Source organism: Rhinoderma darwinii, chromosome 3 (assembly GCF_050947455.1).
Source record: "Rhinoderma darwinii isolate aRhiDar2 chromosome 3, aRhiDar2.hap1, whole genome shotgun sequence".
Lineage (NCBI taxonomy): Eukaryota > Metazoa > Chordata > Amphibia > Anura > Rhinodermatidae > Rhinoderma > Rhinoderma darwinii.
In genome coordinates, this window is record NC_134689.1 from 200,926,606 (window position 1) to 200,946,105 (window position 19,500).

At 39.9% G+C, this 19,500-nt stretch overlaps 1 protein-coding gene across 3 annotated transcripts in view; it reads left to right on the top strand.

The window, feature by feature from the left end:
• CELSR1 (cadherin EGF LAG seven-pass G-type receptor 1) overlaps positions 1–19,500 on the top strand; it is a 142,833-nt gene that overhangs the window by 61,387 nt on the left and 61,946 nt on the right. For all 3 annotated transcript variants that reach the window (XM_075857228.1, XM_075857229.1, XM_075857230.1), the window contains exon 5: positions 7,626–7,714. In XM_075857228.1, the coding sequence (XP_075713343.1) occupies positions 7,626–7,714 (89 nt within the window). The remainder of the gene's footprint in view (positions 1–7,625; positions 7,715–19,500) is intronic.

Consider the following 19,500-nt stretch of genomic DNA (forward strand, 5'->3'; position numbering starts at 1 on the left):
GGGGAGGATGACCACCAGTACCCGGCGCTGGTGCAAGGAGTTTTAGGTAACTTCTTTTTTTTTTTAAAATAAATACAGTGGTTTTAATATACAGGCACAGGAAACAAACGAGAGAATATGTCCCTATGCTGTTGTTTTCTTAACCCTTATGTTATTAATATACTATATGCAAAAAGATTTCCTTAACCTGAAACCTCTTATTGTACATAACACAATTGTATATCATAGTTGCCTATGATACCACTTCAAAATTGTTAACTGTGTATAAATTAATATTTCATGCCTTGTAATCATTGCCCAGTCTTCTTGTCATGAAAGAAATTTTAACCGCTGCACATTATACAATAGAAGATGACAATTATAGTCTCCACTTATTAATAACAAATGATGACAGATTATGTCCTTCATCACTGCACGACTAAGTATTCAATATACTATTAGGCCAAATTTCAATTACACATGTAAATGACCAATAAAGGTCAGTTAGCTGCAGCACAAGTAAGACTATTCTCACAGGATTAAGCTACTTTACCATAGCACCCTACAGGGACAAATCTAGCAGATTAGGTTATATCGGCAACCCTGTAACCCATCTAAGTAGTCAGGGATGTTTAGCTAGACCATGTCATTGTAACGGCTCAGGAATCCGAAAGAAGCCTAAGTGAAGACACTGACGTGTAAGCTGATTACCTTGCTGACCAGTGTCCTACCTGTGCCATTGATCTCACACTGTATACAGTAAAATGAAGAATACTTTGTGTGTGATGCACATTTTGTTACATAATGCTAGTACTTTTATACTTCACATATATAATTTGGTCAGATTATACAAACGAAGGATACATCCGGCACCCAGGCAAAGGATCAAATGTACAAATCTTTATTCCAACATCCGTGGTATGTGTGAGCGTTAAAATACAACCGTCAAGGCATTTCAAACAGACAAACATGTCATAATTAAGGAAAGTCTGTTTGAATTGCCTTTACTGTTGTATTTTAACACTCACACATACCACGGATGTTGGAATAAAGATTTGTACATTTAATCCTTTGCCTGGGTGGGTGCCGGATGTATCCTTCGTTTGCATGCTGTGGCTTCTGCTCTGTCTGAGCGGTATCTCTTGTTGACAATAAAACAATTCATGTAAATTTCCAAACATTCTTCATAATTGCTGACATGACTTACATCTATATGTATATGTATGTCTATTCCCTGTGGGCAGTGTCAAACTATAGGGCTCCACCTGTGGAGAACAGAACCAGCCCGATTGTCAAGCTACCCTTCTCTCCCATAGGGAATAAGGAGGGATTGTCAACAAGCATCAGGCGCTCTTGTATTGAAATATGGGGATGGGGGTGTCATGAACTAACACCAATTAGAGACCCCATTATGATTTCCGCTATGGTACCTTCTCTAATATATACACCCTCATGGGCAACAGAGTACAGAAAGTACTTCCTAGGTATGATGGGAGTGAATTTGGAGCTAAAAATTAGTTAAACATATATTTTTTTTTATAATGTCTTTGTGTTCTTTAATAAAGTAAGGCTAACCTCAATATCAATGTAGTGGTCAGTTAATACAGCAAATATGTTTCATATTTTGCACGGCCGACAAAGTTCTTTGTTGAATAACGCAAATGTCAAGCAGACTACAAGGTACTATACTGCTTGTATTCACTTCTGTCATAATATTTAGACAAATTTTGTGCTACTTGCCGCCCCTGGATATAACGTAATTGCATATAACTTTTCTATGAAAGTTTATAATTACAGTGCTTGCTTCTTACAATCGGCATTACTGCATGTCTCGGCAAAGCAGTCTGCGTTTTATATATTTTTAACATGTCTTCTATCGTTTTTTATATTATTTGAATGCTACAAGACTTTCGGTTATTTTCCTTTTTCTTCAATTAGTAGAGATTAACTTAGATTTGTATAAGTTCTTGAAAATACGGGCACTGCCATATTGTCTTAAAGTGTTTTGCCTCATACGTTATGGGCGGTTTAACGTGCAGGAGCTTGTTTCTGGTTTTACTAGACCCTAGGGATAATATGACACATTTATTTATCTATTGCTGGTTGTAGATTAATTTATTGGCATTCAAGTCTAAACCAAGACTCCCAATGTCTTCTTGGAATTAAAAGCTTGTTACCATAAAGGGTGTGTGAGAATCTGTCATTTGTATAGATATTTGGAGTTTGCGGTTGGGTTTTTATGTGGGAGGTGTGAAGCCAGAACTTGAAAGGGCCTGGTTGGAAAACAAGGTGGAGAAAAAGTCAATTGTTATGACATTCAAACTTGGATAAATCGGGAATGTTGGACAGACCTTCCAAAGACATATGCATGTTATTCTGTCATTTCCTAAACAATGACCAAGTAAAAATGTGTATCTGTGCTGGCAGGGTTTATGCAGGCTTCATGGCGAGCAGACAACTCTCATCCAGACACATAACTACATGTAATTCAGTATGTCTGTTGTAGATACCTTCATTTCCATCAACTGTATAATACTTATTACAATAACTTTGAATTTTGCTGTGTCCAATTTTTATAGGATATCTCCGAGAGAGGCGCTGTGAATTGCCACAAAAGTCTCTCCACCTAAATTACATTTATGTACAAATAAATGCTACCAAGCAGTTAGCGCATTAGATGGATTGTTACGTCCATAATTTGTTAAACCTCATTTATATGAAAAACTTAAGAAGCAGCTTATGAGCTGACAGGCGATCCCATAGACCTAGGATGTGAATTAATAGCAGATTCTGCTCTTTATTGCTACATAAAATGTTGCTTCTGAAACTTAGGTGTGACTCTAGTCTCCCAGTCTAAAAAGTTCAAACTGCCTGAACTACGCTTAAAGGGGTTATCTGGTTTCAGCAAATCAATGTTATTTTTTTGTATAATTAAAAGTTATCGGTCATTGTCAAGGACAGATTTGTGTTTAGGGAATGCCCTACTATTACCTTTTGTTAAGGATGTGGAATATTTGCAAAGAGCATTGTCCGACCACTCTCCCATGGTCTTGCAGCTGGATTTAGGGAATTGCCGCCGGAGTAGTCTCTCTATAGTTGATGGCTTAACCCCTTCTGGCTAACCCTAATTGGCCCTGGTAACATGATATCTCAGTTCAAAGAATGTTTTCTATTTAATGTGGGGACGGCACCTCCGAATGTAATTTGGGAGGCTATGAAAGCCTTCTTGACTGGGACATTTATTAGAGAAATTACAGCCATTAAAAATAAGTCTCGGCAATTGGGCTAGGCTCTGCGTACTAGGCTCAAGGAGACGGAAACCCACCATATTACTGAGAATTCTTTGGCTAACTGGAAGGATGCCCAAAATCAATTGAGCGCCCACCTGTTGGCATAGGCCGCTAGTAAGAGATTATTTCTCAAAAAACAATTTTATGTAGAAGGAGAAATTACTGGGAGATGTCTTGCTAGAATGGCTCAGAGCGATACGCCTTTTGTGCACAGGCTCAGGGATTACAGAGGTGGATTGGTCACTACGACCTCTGAGATCTTACGGATATTTCAAAACTTAAATATGAAGTTATACAGTTCTCGAGTGAACTATTCAAAACAGCGGCAAAACACAGCACTAGAAAAATATAAGATATAGGGTGCAGGTCTCAACAGGACTTGATTAAAAAGTCCCTTAGCAATTTCCAAAGAAGAGACAAGGCAGAACATCCAAAAATAAAGGGAAGTTATTCACCCAAAAATGCGACGTTTCAGACCAGCAGGACCTTTCTACTTGCTTGAGAAAGGTCCTGCTGGACTGAAACGTCGCATTTTTGTGTGAATAACTTCCCTTTATTTTTGGATGTGCTGCCTTGTCTCCCTTTGGATCTATTCAAAACAGCAGCTAACCAGTTACTTGGATGAAATTACTATACCATGCCTGAGTCTGGAAGATAGGAACTCTTTAGAGTCCCCTCTTACTCTTGAAGAGTTTCAACAGGCTATTGGTGGAATGGCCAATGAAAAAGCACCCGGTATAGACGGTATTTCAGGAGAGGTATATAAAGAATGTGGAGAGGAACTCCTACCTCATATGTTGGAGATGTTTATGGACCGTTTTGGTAGGGGTAGGCTACCTGAGTCTCTATCGGAAGCAATCATTGTAGTATTGCCTAAGGAGGGAAAGGACATAACCCAACCAGAAGCATACCGCCCTATATCGCTGTTAATGACGGACAATAAAGTGTTAGCAAAGGTAGTTCCGTCAGTAGTACACACAGATCAATTTGGGTTCATGCCCCCGGAGCCTACGGCGGTGAACTTGAGACGAATGTTCCTGAATCTCCAGGCAGCCCCGGATGACTTCAAGGTTAGGCCAGTTATTTCCTTGGACACAGCAAAGCCATTTGACAGTGTGGAATGGGGACATATCTGTGGGTTGTTCTGGAGATAATGGGATTTGGGTCGCGGTTCGTTAAGTGGGTGAAGCTACTTTATGTGGCCCCGATGGCCCGAATTAGACAAATAGTTCTCTGACAGTTTCTCCTTGAGCAGGGGGACTCGGCAGGGGTGTCTGCTATTGCCCCTGTTGTTCACCCTGGCAATAGAACCGCTTGCATGTAAGATTCGAGGCAGTACAGAGGTGATGGGATTTCAATATGGTGCATTGGATGAACGAGTAGCTTTGTATGCGGACGATATTCTGCTGTTCCTCGGGAAGATGGACACATCTATCCCAGCACCATGAGAATAATTTGTCAATTTGGACAGTTCTCCGGACTGACTATAAACTGGACAAAGTCTGCTCTAATGGAAAAGAGAAAAAAAGGTAGCAAAAAAGCCACAGTGTGCTCACCCAATATGTTCGATCTGGAATCTGTAGTTCCTCTATGGAGTGCAGCGAAGAGGTGGCTTGCAGGCTGGCAAGAGATTCCTAAAAAGGACAAAAGGAAGTTCCTCAGCACATCCATAAAATAAAATAAAAAAAGAGCTTTATTCGTTCATCCTTAAAAATACATATTTTTTTTTAAGGATGACCAAATAAAGCTCTTTATATATTTTATGGATGTGCTGTGGAACTTCCTTTTGTCCTTCTTTTTTAAAGTCTGCTCTACTTCCTCTGACTCCCAGGGAAGGCCCCGTCCTAGTTGAGGGGATGGCGACACCATGTGTGGAGGAGATCAAATAACTGGGTATCAGGGTGACCAGGAAAGTAGGGGGTTATGTTTCAATGAATATACAACCATTGTTAGTCATGCTTAGGAAGAAGGTAGAAGAAGTGTGGATTCAATTGTTAGGATGGACAAATCTAATTAAAATGGTGCTATTGCTGAAATATTATACTTAATAGATAATACACCGGTATGGATACCTAAATATTGGTTCTGCAGGAATCACGCTCTATTTAAAGACCTTGTTTGGAAAAAGGATATACCTCGCATTAAATTAGAAAAGTTGCAATTGTCAAAGGAGGAAGGTGGTCTTGCCTTGCCGAATGCCTGGGTCTATTTCCTGGCGGCACAACTGCAACATATAAAGGGATGACAAGGCGATTTGAAAGGGGACTCCAATAAGCAGCTGTTTACCTTCCTGGGACACGGATCTCCCCCGTTGAAAGCCTTGGAGAAATGTAAACTGAGGCGACGGGCAGACCAACCCACCTCCTCCTATATAAAGTATGGTGGCTATGCAAACAACTACTAGGTATACCAACTTGTACTGAATATATGCCAATCCTGGGACAATCCCTATTTGTGGGAATTTCGCCAACTGGAAGGGTTTCGAACTTTGGAGGAAAAAGGGATACAATATATTGGGCAGCTATATCAGGATGGAGTCTTTAAATCCTTTTAAGAGATAATGGAAGAGTTTTGGTTGCAGAATATTCTGTTTTATTAATATCTCCAACTGAGACATGCCGCCCAGGCTCAAACACGATCAGTCAACCTCAAGATTGGCATCTCGGGAATCCCTAGTATATCAAGACATCTTATCAGGGTTATTGGGAGATCAGATGGAAGTAGTCAAGACAAAGTAGGAAATGGATGTTGGACTCTAGGACAGAACTGTGGGGGGAGGCCCTGGCATCACCTGGAGTCTTATCCTTCAATGTGACGCAGAGAAAGTCCCAACTATTTTTGCTACACGGGGTCTACAGAACCCCAGAAGTTTTATGGCGCATGGACCTACGAGGAGATGCGAAGTGTCCAATGTACTCAGATGAGGTGGCAGACCTAAGCCATATGTTCTGGACCTGTCATTAACTGGGGGAGTTCTGGAAAGAGGTGATGGCTCTTATAAAGAAGGTATATGGAGTTAGGGTTCCAGGATTGTCAAGAGTGGGGCTGTTGGGATGTGTGGGGGAGTTAGAAGGGACACGGAGAAAATGGCAATAGCGAAAATTCTCTACCATACAACAAAACAAATTGCTAAATATTGGCTACAAAAAAACTCCTCCTTCCTTCATGGAATTAACACGCTCCATTAACACAACGATACTGCTGGAGAAAGGGGAATACTTTAAATGAAAGGCTCTGGGGCAAATGGATAGACCACCCAGGGTTGGCTTCAATGGAATTTGTGAGAGCACTGGATAGATCTGTGCTGGGAAGCGTGAGACAAGATAACTTGATATTATCATTGGGTGGAACAAGAAATTATACTAGAAATGTGGAGTAAAAAGATGGAAATATAGAGGAGGATTGTGCCCTGGATAGAGGGAGGAGAAGTTTGAATAAGTTGGGGGGAGGGAGAGGGAAGGGGAGATCATATGTATTTCTACTGAATATTATATGTATGTCAGACTAGTGCATTATCTAAGTGTGTCAGTGCTGAATGTGTGTGACTTTCAGAAAGCCTTGCCTTTATTTACTGTTTTTTTAAGGCTCGGTAAATGTTTATTTTGCGGCAGTTGTTAACCTGCAGAACGTAGTGTTAAACTATTTGAATTGGGCAATCTCTACAGGACATTATGTGGCGTGCGGATGGAACTTTTCTTCTTATTGTTTCTCTAACCTTTTTTTAACCAGTATATGTATCCCCTACAGATGAGTGTGTGTCTGTTTATGGTTATAAAATGAAAGTGTTAATAGAAAATCACATTGCTTTCAGGTTAGGCTGCGTTCACATCTGTGTCGGGGCTCCATTCATGGGTTCCGTCGCACCTTTCCATCGGGAACCCATGAACGGAATCCAAACTGAAACAAATGGAAATCATAGGTTTCCGTTTGCATTACCATTGATTTCAATGGTGACAGATCCGGTGCAAATGGTTTCTGTTTGTCACCGTTGTGTAAGGGATCCATTGTTTTGATGGAATCAATACCGTAGTGAATTGGCACCTTTAGGTTTCTATACAGAGGAACCGTTTCATGGAAAGTAGTGCAATTGATCAATGCAGATGTTTCCCATAGCAATCTGCCAATTCACCGTATTCGTTTTATTACCTACTGTGTTTGCATAGATAGAAAATAGCACATTTGAATATTGGAACGATCATGGGTTGCCATAGTGACTGTTGCCATGTTCTGTCTAAACAGTGTCCTATTATGGGGAAACATAAATGGTTATTGTGTAACTGAAGACATCTGACATGTGAAAGTGTGGTTGAGATTTTCATTGAAAACAGAAGTTTGTTATATGTTTCATTGTTACAGGAGAAAGCACTACTACAGTCGGCCCCTACATTGAAGGAGGCGTGAGTGATGGACACTGGCATTCTGTACAAGTGCAGTACTACAACAAGGTAGGAGACCCTGCCATATAAAGAAGCTTTTTATATGTGTCAATAGATTAAAGTGTAGCTAAACGTTTGACTAAACGTGTGTCATAGCGACATGTCAGAAGTATGGATTGGTGGGGGTCCGAGCACTGAGGCCCCCACCAATCACTAGAACGAAGCAGCTGAAGCGCTCGTGTGAGTGCTCAGCCGCTTCGTGTCTGTTCGGCTGTTTCCGGAAATAAATGTATCGTGTACGGACTCAATAGAAAATCTATGAGCCCGCACTCCGATACATCGGCTTTCCGGAAAAAGCCGAGCAGACACGAAGCGGCTGAGCTGCTTCGTTCTAGCGATTGGTGGGGGCCTCAGTGCCCGGACCCCCACCAATCCAAACTTCTGACATGTCATAATGACATGTCAGAAGTTTGTCAAACATTTAGCTACACTTTAAATCTTATAAATAGATTGTTTTGCTTGGATGACTGCAAACGAAGAAAAAGCCTTTAAAGGATTTTTGCTCCTGGTAGCTGAAAACAAGATGTAACATTATTATCATAACTTTAATCAATATATCTAGTTTTGTTGGTATTCTTGCTGTTGTTGAACACATGGCATAAAAAATACAGTAAAATTCCAACAAGCTATAAAGTATAATAATCGATGACTTGTTGCCTGAAATATAATGTGGAATTTCTCAAGAACAGAATACATAGCGGGAAATCTCTTTGATTAAAAAAAAAAAATTTATAGTAATTTTAGATTTTACTTTGGGTTTTGTTCCTAAAGGTTTTGCACTCTCCTAGTAAACATTATGTACCTTTCTATGACCATTCAATTGCCTTGAATATTTGATAATCCTGCACCTATCAGGTTCTCTTGATGTAGGGTGAAAGAAATGTTACTGTATTTTCTTTATTTTTTTATTAATCTATTTTATTACACGGTTTTATTATTATGATAATGACAGTATTTGGATCACAGAGTTCCCCTTGATTTAGGAAGTTTGCCAACGTGTGTTTTTTCGTTGACCACAATCTATCTACAGATCACATACAGACTTTTGCTTCTCTTTGTTAAAATATTTAAGCACTAGATTCTTAAAGAGGCTCTGTCACCAGATTTTGCAACCCCTATCTGCTATTGCAGCAGATAGGCGCTGCAATGTAGATTACAGTAACGTTTTTATTTTTAAAAAACGAGCATTTTTGGCCAAGTTATGACCATTTTTGTATTTATGCAAATGAGGCTTGCAAAAGTACAACTGGGCGTGTTTAAAAGTAAAAGTACAACTGGGCGTGTATTATGTGCGTACATCGGGGCGTGTTTACTACTTTTACTAGCTGGGCGTTGTGCATAGAAGTATCATCCACTTCTCTTCACAACGCCCAGCTTCTGGCAGTGCAGATCTGTGACGTCACTCACAGGTCCTGCATCGTGTCGGCACCAGAGGCTACAGTTGATTCTGCAGCAGCATCAGCATTTGCAGGTAAGTAGCTACATCGACTTACCTGCAAACGCCGATGCTGCTGCAGAATCATCTGTAGCCTCTGGTGCCGACACGATGCAGGACCTGTGAGTGACGTCACAGCGTGATCTCTGGAGAACACGGCTGTGTCTGCACTGCCAGAAGCTGGGCGTTGTGAAGAGAAGTGGATGACACTTCTATACACAACGCCCAGCTAGTAAAAGTAGTAAACACGCCCCGATGTACGCACATAATACACGCCCAGTTGTACTTTTACTTTTCAACACGCCCAGTTGTACTTTTGCAAGCCTCATTTGCATAAATACGAAAATGGTCATAACTTGGCCAAAAATGCTCGTTTTTTAAAAATAAAAACGTTACTGTAATCTACATTGCAGCGCCTATCTGCTGCAATAGCGGATAGGGGTTGCAAAATCTGGTGACAGAGCCTCTTTAAAGGGAACTTGTCACCAGCATTTCGCCTATTGAACTCTACTCACCCCTCACTGGCCACTGCTGTCAAAAGGTCATTGCTGTTATCCCCTCTTCTAAACTCCGAGGACAGTAAATAATGGTCTGCAAAAATGTTGTGCCTTTTATGGTAATAATCCAGCAATCTCGTTCGTTTCTCTTCTTATGCCCGCCACCACGGAAATCTGACCCGCGTTGAAATTTTGTCTGGGATATCGTGCATGCGTCCGTCATGTATGGTCCGATACCCTTCCCTGTTTTGTCCAGGCAGGTGACAGGTTCCCTTTAAAGGGCTTGTCTTTATCACAGACGACCCCTGGCAAACATCTGGGAAAGATGCGGCCACTACTGGGTAAATGTAGTATTACATGTAGCTAATGAAATGAATGGCTGTCAGTCTTAATATATGGACAGACCACGTCTGCCAGAACAAGAAATGTGGTTTATTAGCTGATTTTCGCTCTGGCTCATAGATGACATCCATACGACCTCATATGGCTTATAGAAAGGAAATGTATGGATGAGATGTTTCAGCCTGTACATTCTTTAATCCTACTTCCACATTTCTTTCTGTACACCAGCCGCATCACATAGTCAATCAGATCAGATCAGAAGTGTCTGTTATTTTAAAATCTTTTTAAATCCGCAATCTTTACAAGGGACAGCCCTTGGAAATCAGAGAGGTTCTCCCAAGACAAGTGATAAGCTTTAATATGCCTACTCCTTATGAACGTAACCCTTGAAATGCTAATTCTGTACTGTATATACATACTATTTTTGAGGTTTATGTGTATTATATTTGTGTTTTATGTATATTATGGTCAGATCACTTTGATTTATTTTGACTGATCTTGTTTGTTATGTATTATGTTGTGGGCTTTTTTTATTGTGTTTTTTTATTTTTATTGATTTTATTTAAATATAACCTGTTTTGGGAGGTAATGAAAACAGGCGATTTCCTGGCAGGCTAGTTTACCTGGAGCAGCTTTCTGAAAGTAACTAGCATACATGATGTAACAGGCATTGTCAAGCGAAGTTATTTTTTAAAATGATTGGTTGAAGAAACCAAGAACTTGTTAAACCTGCAGGCAGACTGAAGTGTCTTGAAAATTTGTCTCGTTTTAACACACAAGAGAGGGTGATGGTGACTGTGCGTTTGATTTCATGCTGAACAATAGGCTGAAAGCTAAGGACTAGGATGATACGGGAAAGGTGAACAAAAGGTGTGCCAGGGCTCGTAAATAGGCCGCTCAGGTTTCACTGGCGTATTAACTAGACATTGGCTGTGTATAGTGTTACTCCTGTACATATGGAAAGGTCTGGTAATGTTTCTGGAATGTTCAGTCCCTAGTGTTTAATTTGACATTTTTCTTGTTCCATTTTTCTCCGGTCAATGGGCAGCAGTCCCAAGAGATTTGAGTACAACCCCTAGTAACAGGTCTTTGTACTGTGCCTCTATATTAAACCACAATAGCCTTTGAAAATGAGCTTTTACTAATTATTCTGCATATTTCTAATTAGTGTGGGTAGAGTAGGTTTCACCGGTGGTTACTGGGCCTTGACCTTAGATACCTCTCATTCATTCCCACCAGTGCTAAAAGGAGAAATATGACTTTGTCAGGACCTCTAGCTATCATGGCACCAGTTTTGCTTATTTATTTTTGTAAAAAATATACATAATTAGTATTGGTTTTCCCTGACCCTTAGGGTATGTTCCCATGGAAATGTCCGCAGTGTATACGATCCAGAACCCGAAGGAAAATCCAGCAAAATATTTGCGCTAAATGGTGCTGTGATTTGGGCCAATATTCGACCGGCTTGACCACTGCGGAAAATGGCTGATCAGAAAAAAAAAGCCTATACTCTCCTCCTCTGGTTTTGCCATAGCAATGCGTCCCTACTCTCCTATATGCTTTTTGTTTTGTCACATGTGATAGCTACAGCCTGTGATTCACATGTGACCGCTGCAGGGTCATCACATGCGGTCGGCTGTACACAGAACAGCCAGAAGGGCAGACACGCGTTGCTATGGGAGCGCCAGGAAAGGTGAGGTTTTTGTTTTTTTGGAACCTTGTTGGAGCTTTTGACCTCCCTATTGTACTCATTGGAGAAATTGGCAACAAAAGTACGGCCTTTATGCTACATAATTTGACATGCTGCGTGTTTACAACTAGCACCGCAGGTCCATTTATGCACGGATTCTGTGCGGAATTTTTATTCCGCAGTGTTTCAGGCTCGTGAGAACATACCCTAAATGGCTAAACAGAAAATGAAACCACTTGTGTTAGAAGCTAGAATTTGTTGATGTTGGTCGCTCTTTTTTCTTTAATTTTTTTTCTATTTATTTACAATATGTTACATTTAACTGAGCCTCCAATTTTGGACAAATATGAAACTTTAAAAAGAATGAAAATTCGGCAAAAAAATTTTGTCAATGAAACACCCTTTCTTTGCCCTCATCACCTTGGGTCCCCTGGGGCCAAGTGTTGGCAGTAGAAAAAAAAAAGAAGCTGGTATTCAACTGCACAGACGCAGTTATTGGCCGATTGTATTCCTCTCCATGCATTTCATCTGCTCAGCATGGCCAGCAATGCAAGTCATGCTGGGATGTGTGGCACGTGTAACCAGTGCTGAGCTACAGGTTAAGTGACATATTAGGAATTCAAAATGACCATCTAATTTGAAGGAAAAATTATTTTCTTGATATAACTCAATAGAATATGTAGTTTACTTGATACACTGTGAATTATTGAAAGGAAACTGACCAAATCGAAATACTCAAAATCTAGAAAATTATGTAGCAATTGGTAAAAATCGTAAATCTGTGTGTTCAGGTATAAAGGATGGATTTGGACCACCCAAGTGCCAGAACTAAGAGCCGCTCTGGCAAACTCTGCGCGCATCCTTGCATTCCGTTCATGGCCATTCATTTGAATGACTGGCAAACAGAGATGTAGCAGCACTATGTAAGCCCTAAGATATTAACAAACTGTGAAAATAGGGGTTATTTCATATTAAATTACTCTTATATCAAGGCACAGTTTGATCAAATTGTGTGAGCCCACCTGCCATGGCATGGCGACCTCCACAGATGGGTCCCTAGCTTAAAGACTTACCTCTCTCTTCAGCCTAGGCCTACAAATGAACTTGGCGTGGGTAGGAACCAGCTCCACTCTAATGGCTGGTCACAGCTTCCCCTGGAGATAACAGCTGATCGCTGGGAAGTGATAGAAGCCAGCTTCTTTTTGAAAAGGGATTGGCTTCATGAGACCACTCCTTTTAATCAGAATTTCCTACAACCCAACTTAATTTACGATATTATGAAATCTAAAGTCATTAAAAAATACTTGCACCGCTGATATTTGAGGCCTGGGATTTTTAGGGTCGGCCTACATGGCGGATTTTGCTTTGCGGGTCCCACCGCAAAATCTGCCACAGAATTATTCTTGCCGTCGGCAGAAAGATTTCTCCTCCCATTCACTTCAATTCCGCCAGGTGAACATACCCTTAGGGTGTATTTATGGGAGTTGTTTTTTGTCACGGTTTTTACACAGTCTTGCCAAGATAACAAAAATTTACACAAAAACGGCGATGTAAAAACACAATTCACTGATCGTGACTGAGTAAAATTATATTTTTATTGTATATCTCGCTAAAATCAGGGGTACAATCACCTCCTCATAGTATTCACAAATTTTTTTTTCTTGTTATATGTTTTTTGAGCACATTGGTTTTTGCACCGGGGTGATTGTACCCTGGATTTTAGTGAGATATCCAATAAAAAAATATAATTTTACTCTTAGTCACTATCCGTGAATTGTAATAATAATAAAATTGGGGCAGCACAATACATTTAGAAAATCTTAACTATATAGTGAAATACCAATGTAAATACACACTTGAAAAGTTAGCCCTAGGAAAACGAGCATTTTCAATATTTTTGTGGCTTTTCTTTTTTAACTTAAATTGTATTATGTATATTTCTTCTCATGTGTATTATACGTCTTTAAATCTCAAGTGGATTGCTATTCCAGTGACCTATAATGCCTTTTCTAGTGAACCTAAGGGTATGTTCACACGAGGGCGTCCGTTACGGCTGAAATTACGGGGATGTTTCAGCCTGAAAACATCCCCGTAATTTCAGCCGTACCGGCATGTGCAGGCGCTTGAACGCCGCGTCCATTACGGCCGTAATTAGCGCTGCTATTCATTGGAGTCAATGAATAACGGCTCCAATTACGGCCAAAGAAGTGACAGGTCACTTCTTTGACGCGGGCGTCTATTTACGCGCCGTCATTTGACAGCGGCGCGTAAATATACGCCTCGTGTGAACAGACAAACGTCTGCCCATTGCTTTCAATGGGCAGATGTTTGTCAGCGCTATTGAGGCGCTATTTTCAGATGTAATTCGGGGCAAAAATGCCCGAATTACGTCCGTAAATAGGCCGTGTGAACATACCCTAAAACTTTGTCTATTAAAAAGTACCACAGTCCTGACTCTGAGATTTTAGGCTACAATTTCCCTCAAGATATACTTGATTTCCTATGCAGCATAGATGGAGGAAATTGCTTTTTTCCCCCTCTTTTTACTCTTTCTATTCACAGCTTTTCATTTGCCAGGGCACTGTCTCTGCCTATTGACTTTTGAGGGATAAATGTAACCATGAACCATGAAAGCCTGTTTTAAAGGAATATCCCATTTGTCTCTTAGCAACTTTATCCACAAGATGAGGTCATTGTAATTCGTCTCATCCTATGAGAGCTTGCTGCTGTAAATGATTCGTATTCTCAATGTGGTGGACTGTTTTATAATAGCCATATTTTCAGCAGAAAAAAATAACGTGTACATCAGTTTGAAGTTTTTAGAAACTGTCCGCATGTAATCCTGCATGTCCATGTGAGACAATAGTTGTGTGTTGAACGAGTGCGTCTGTTCCATGGATCTGCTGCCTTCAGCCATCATTACTTTGCAGCTTCTGCTATGAATGGAACGGTCTTCTGCTCCCTAAATAGCAGGCTTCCTGGTGGCAATGCTGTTACAACTTATTGGAAGGTATCCATCCCCTCCGAGAGAGATCATTCTGGACGTGACTCTTCCTGCATCCCACCTATTTATCACCCACCGCATTTTGACACATTTTTGGTGGCAATTTTTTTTTGCACTTTTTTGTTGCAGAATTTAGCTTTACGTCTAGGGTGAAATGCCTACATACACAGTATTTTGGCATTTTGTTTTTTGCCACTTTCTTTAGCATTTTTGGGGTCTGGGGATTTTTCAAAACGTGCACTGGCGTGTTTTTTGGCTGCACTTTTGTTGAGCCGTGGAGATACTGTTGGCCATACCCTTAGGCCACTTCCATACGGCAGTATTTTGCATCAGTAATTATAAGCCAAAACCAGAATTGGTTGAAACACACTTTTTCTGTTTATTCTCAACTCCTGGTTTTGGTTTACAGATACTGATACAAAATACAGCCATGTGAAAGTGCCCTAAAAGGATACAGGTCCAAAGTCGGCACATCTATGGCCAGCGTAAATTAAGATAGATTTCAGGACCATTTACTGGCATAGCCTTTTTTATTTACATTTTGTAAAGCGACTTAATTTACTTTAACCTAAAATGAATAAATTAATCCTTTTTTCATGGCCTTAATTCCAAAAATGTCTGTATATTGCAATAAGAAAACCATGTTGTTCAATAACACCCATGTCCTCTAAGCCACACACCCTTGGTAATGTAAAGTTATACAGCATACCTTATTTTAGTTTTATTTCTGCCTATAACTATTTACCGACCGCAAGCATTGTCAGTACTAGAATAGTCCATGCTTTCTCATGTATTAGGAAACTAGACGACTTCATAGTTGACCTGTCCATCTTGCAAACCATAGATCAAATTCCTCCCTACGACCATAACAAAGTGTCTTATTTATCTTGTCTTATTGTGTATCATTATGAAATGTTTTCCCACGGTTTTATATAGTCTAAAATTAATGTGTAGCTGATTTTCAACACATACATAATATACATATGTAAAAATCATATACATATACTGAAAATCAACCATTATTTTTAGAAAATTATATTCCTGAAACCAATGGTTAACGTCTAGTGTTAGAAGCATTCAGTGGTCCTTTCCCTTCTTTTTTTTTTTTTTATAATGCATTATATTGACCTATTGCTATGGTAAATCCTTAGCCTATACGATACATCACAAAGTTTTTGGAAAGAACACAATCCTATTAGGCACACTAGGGGTCTGACTGGGGTCACTGGGCTGTATTCACTGGTTTTTACTCCATAAACTGCATTTTTAGATAGGAAAGAAATACTGCCTATATGAAATTTGTCCATCTTTTATGTATATATAGATAACATTTTATCTTGTTCCTTAACCATAAGCATAGCAGAGTATCTATGTTTCACAAAAAAAAAAAAGAATATGTAGGAAATTCCTCCGGTACAAAGCCAGCGATGCAGTAAAGCGGACAATGAGATGACCAATTGCACGTAACTCATTGACCTGAATCCTAAGAGGCTTCAGATGTTTAATTCACTTTACTACTAAAATGCCTACTGAGACATTGTGTGCACCAGGCATATGCACTACAAAGGAGACCTGTGCAGGCTCTCTCGGGGTGACTTCCTGAGACCACTAATGACCGTGCGTTAGCTCATTGCTCTTTGTACACATGCAAATAACGCAGGACACATGAGCCTCTCTCCATAGGGATACAATGAGAACGCACATTTTTATGCTGATCCAATTGATTAAAAATTCAGTGCCACAGCACAGCAGTTCAGAGACAGATTGCACGTATAATAGCACTTCATATGTGTTAATTTTCAGGTGCTCCAACATTTTGGAATTGAAATGGTGTTAAGCTACTCGAAACCTAGATCATTATGACGACAGATGTTCTGGATTTCTATGGCATTCCAAATTTAAAAAAAATAATTGCTTTCAGGTTTTTTTTCGGTAGCTTTGCACGTTCTTCTTTTCACCCATTTCTCTGTTCCTGGATATGTTTATTTTTATCTACTCTATGTAGAGTACCAATGTTGAGATGTCCTTAAATGCACCATACACTGAATGCATGGCTACACCTCCCTGCAAGTTGCTTTTAATAACCTGATGACATCCAGGAATCACTGATGAGGCAAATGTTTAATATGTACCGCCCCATAACCGTTAGGACATTTTGTTCCGAGTTGTGAACGCTCCAATTTGGTCGGACCTGCTGGCTTAAAGGATTCATCAATGTTATTCCTTAGCACCTCCTGGTCAGAAATAGTTTAAAACCAATGGGGCATTCCCTACAATTTTTCTTGTAGCTTTGATTTTCAGAATATAACATTGTGTGAGTTTGTAAGCTTTAACCCCTTAAGGACCAAGACAATTTTGGGCCTAAGGACCCCAAGAATTTCCCGGCATTCTCTTAACCATAACCTTTCTATTTTCAAGTTTATTTTGCTATTCAAGGTCTTGTTTTTTGAAAAACGATTTGGAGATTTATAATATATTATTTTGAAGTGCATTTACGTTAGAGTAAAATATTTAGGAATTTTTTATAATACCAAAAAGCATGAAAAAAGCATTTCTGCCATAGATGTTTTTATATAATTTTTTACAGTTCACCGCAATTAACATGATATATTTTTGTTAGAAATCTGAGGATATCAAATAGGTCTATGTTTGTTTTTTTCACACTGTTCATTTTATTCAATCAAAATCATTAATTAAAAAAAATTATGATTATTCAATTTTTAGCTTTGTCATTTTTTATTAACAAATTCGATTTGTAAATGTTATTTTAAATCTCATTACGAGACTTTTACTTTTATCTTATTTTGAAAACTATAATGCAATGTTATAATTTTATGGGACATTAGATTCCTGCATGTGCATATAAAATATGCATACCAAAGGTATAACCTAACATGTATTATATCAGGAAAGCCCTGGAAGCCTTTGTTGGGCCCCAGGCTGTCCATATAAAACCATCAGACCTGTCAACTCCAATGCTGGGGCTACCAAGCAAGTGACAAAAATAAGCCCCCTTCATTTGTCCGTACCATTGTTGCATAGTTAAAGAGGCTCTGTCACCAGATTTTCAAGCCCCTATCTCCTATTGCAGCAGATCGGCGCTGCAATGTAGATAACTGTAACGTGTAAAGCATTTTTGGCCAAGTTATGAGCATTTTTATATTTATGCAAATGAGCCTTTCTTAAGTACAACTGGGCGTGTTTAAAGTTATGTCCAAGTAGGCGTGTATTGTGTATGTACATCTGGGCGTGTTTACTTGTTTTACTAGCTGGGCGTTGTGAATAGAAGTGTATGATGCTGACGAATCAGCATCATCCACTTCTCTTCGTTACCACCCAGCTTCTGGCAGTTCACAGACACACAGCGTCCGACGCGATGAAGTTCTTGTGGGAGGAAGTGAGTGACATCACAGCGTGATCTCGCGAGGACACGCTGTGTGTCTGTGCACTGCCAGAAGCTGGGTGGTAACGAAGAGAAGTGGATGATGCTGATTCGTCAGCATCATACACTTCCATTCACAACGCCCAGCTAGTAAAACAAGTAAAAACGCCCAGATGTACACACACAATACACTTGGACATAACTTTAAACACGCCCAGTTGTACTTAAGAAAGGCTCATTTGCATAAATATAAAATTGCTCATAACTTGGCCAAAAATGCTCGTTTTTGAAAAAAAACAAAACGTTACTGTTATCTACATTGCAGCGCCGATCTGCTGCAATACGAGATAGGGGTTTGAAAATCTGGTGACAGAGCCTCTTTAAACCTTTGATCTAGAGTAAGCCAGAAACCCCCATGAGGTTGATGCCAATTGCTTCGTTAGGGGAAAAACTCCTTCCCGACGCCAAATATGGAAATCAGAATAAATCCCTGGATCAATGTCCCATCTCCAGAATCTAATACTCATAACCTGTAATAAAATAATTTTCAACAAAGGTGTTAAGGCCGCTCTTGAACTTATTTAAAGTAACAACCATCACAACATCCTGTGGCAGAGAGTTCCATAGTCTCACTGCTCTCACAGTAAAGAATGGCCATCTATGATTATGGTGAAACCTTTTCTCCTCTAGACATAGAGGATGCCCCCTTGTCCTTGTTACAGGCCTAGGTGTAAAAAGATCATTAGAAAGATCTCTGTACTGTCCAGTTAAATATGTATACATTGTAATTTGATGGCCCCCTAAGGCGTCTTTTTTTCTAAACTGAATAGCCCAAGTTTAATAATCATTCCCTTAATTACCTTGGTTGCCCTCCTTGTCACCCGTTCTAGTTCAGCTATGTCCTTCTTATACACAGGTGCCCAAAATTGCACACAATATCCTATGTGGTCTGACTAGTCATGTTCTTTTGATGTATCTTATGATTGTAATTGCCTTTGCTGCAGCTGCCTGGCACTTGTTAAATATTATTAGTTAAAGAGGCTCTGTCACCAGATTTTGCAACCCCTATCTGCTATTGCAGCAGATCGGCGCTGCAATGTAGATAAGAGGAACGTTTTTATTTTTAAAAAACGAGCATTTTTGGCCAAGTTATGACCATTTTTGTATTTATGCAAATGAGGCTTGCTAAAGTCCAACTGGGCGTGTTTAAAGTAAAAGTCCAACTGTGCGTGTATTATGTGCGTACATCTGGGCATGTTTACTACTTTTACTAGCTGGGCGTTCTGACGAGAAGTATCAACCACTTCTCTTCAGAACGCCCAGCTTCTGGCAGTGCAGACACAGCGTGTTCTCGAGAGATCACGCTGTGTCGTCACTCACTTCCTGCCCCAGGTCCTGCATCGTGTCGGACGAGCGAGGACACATCGGCACCAGAGGCTACAGTT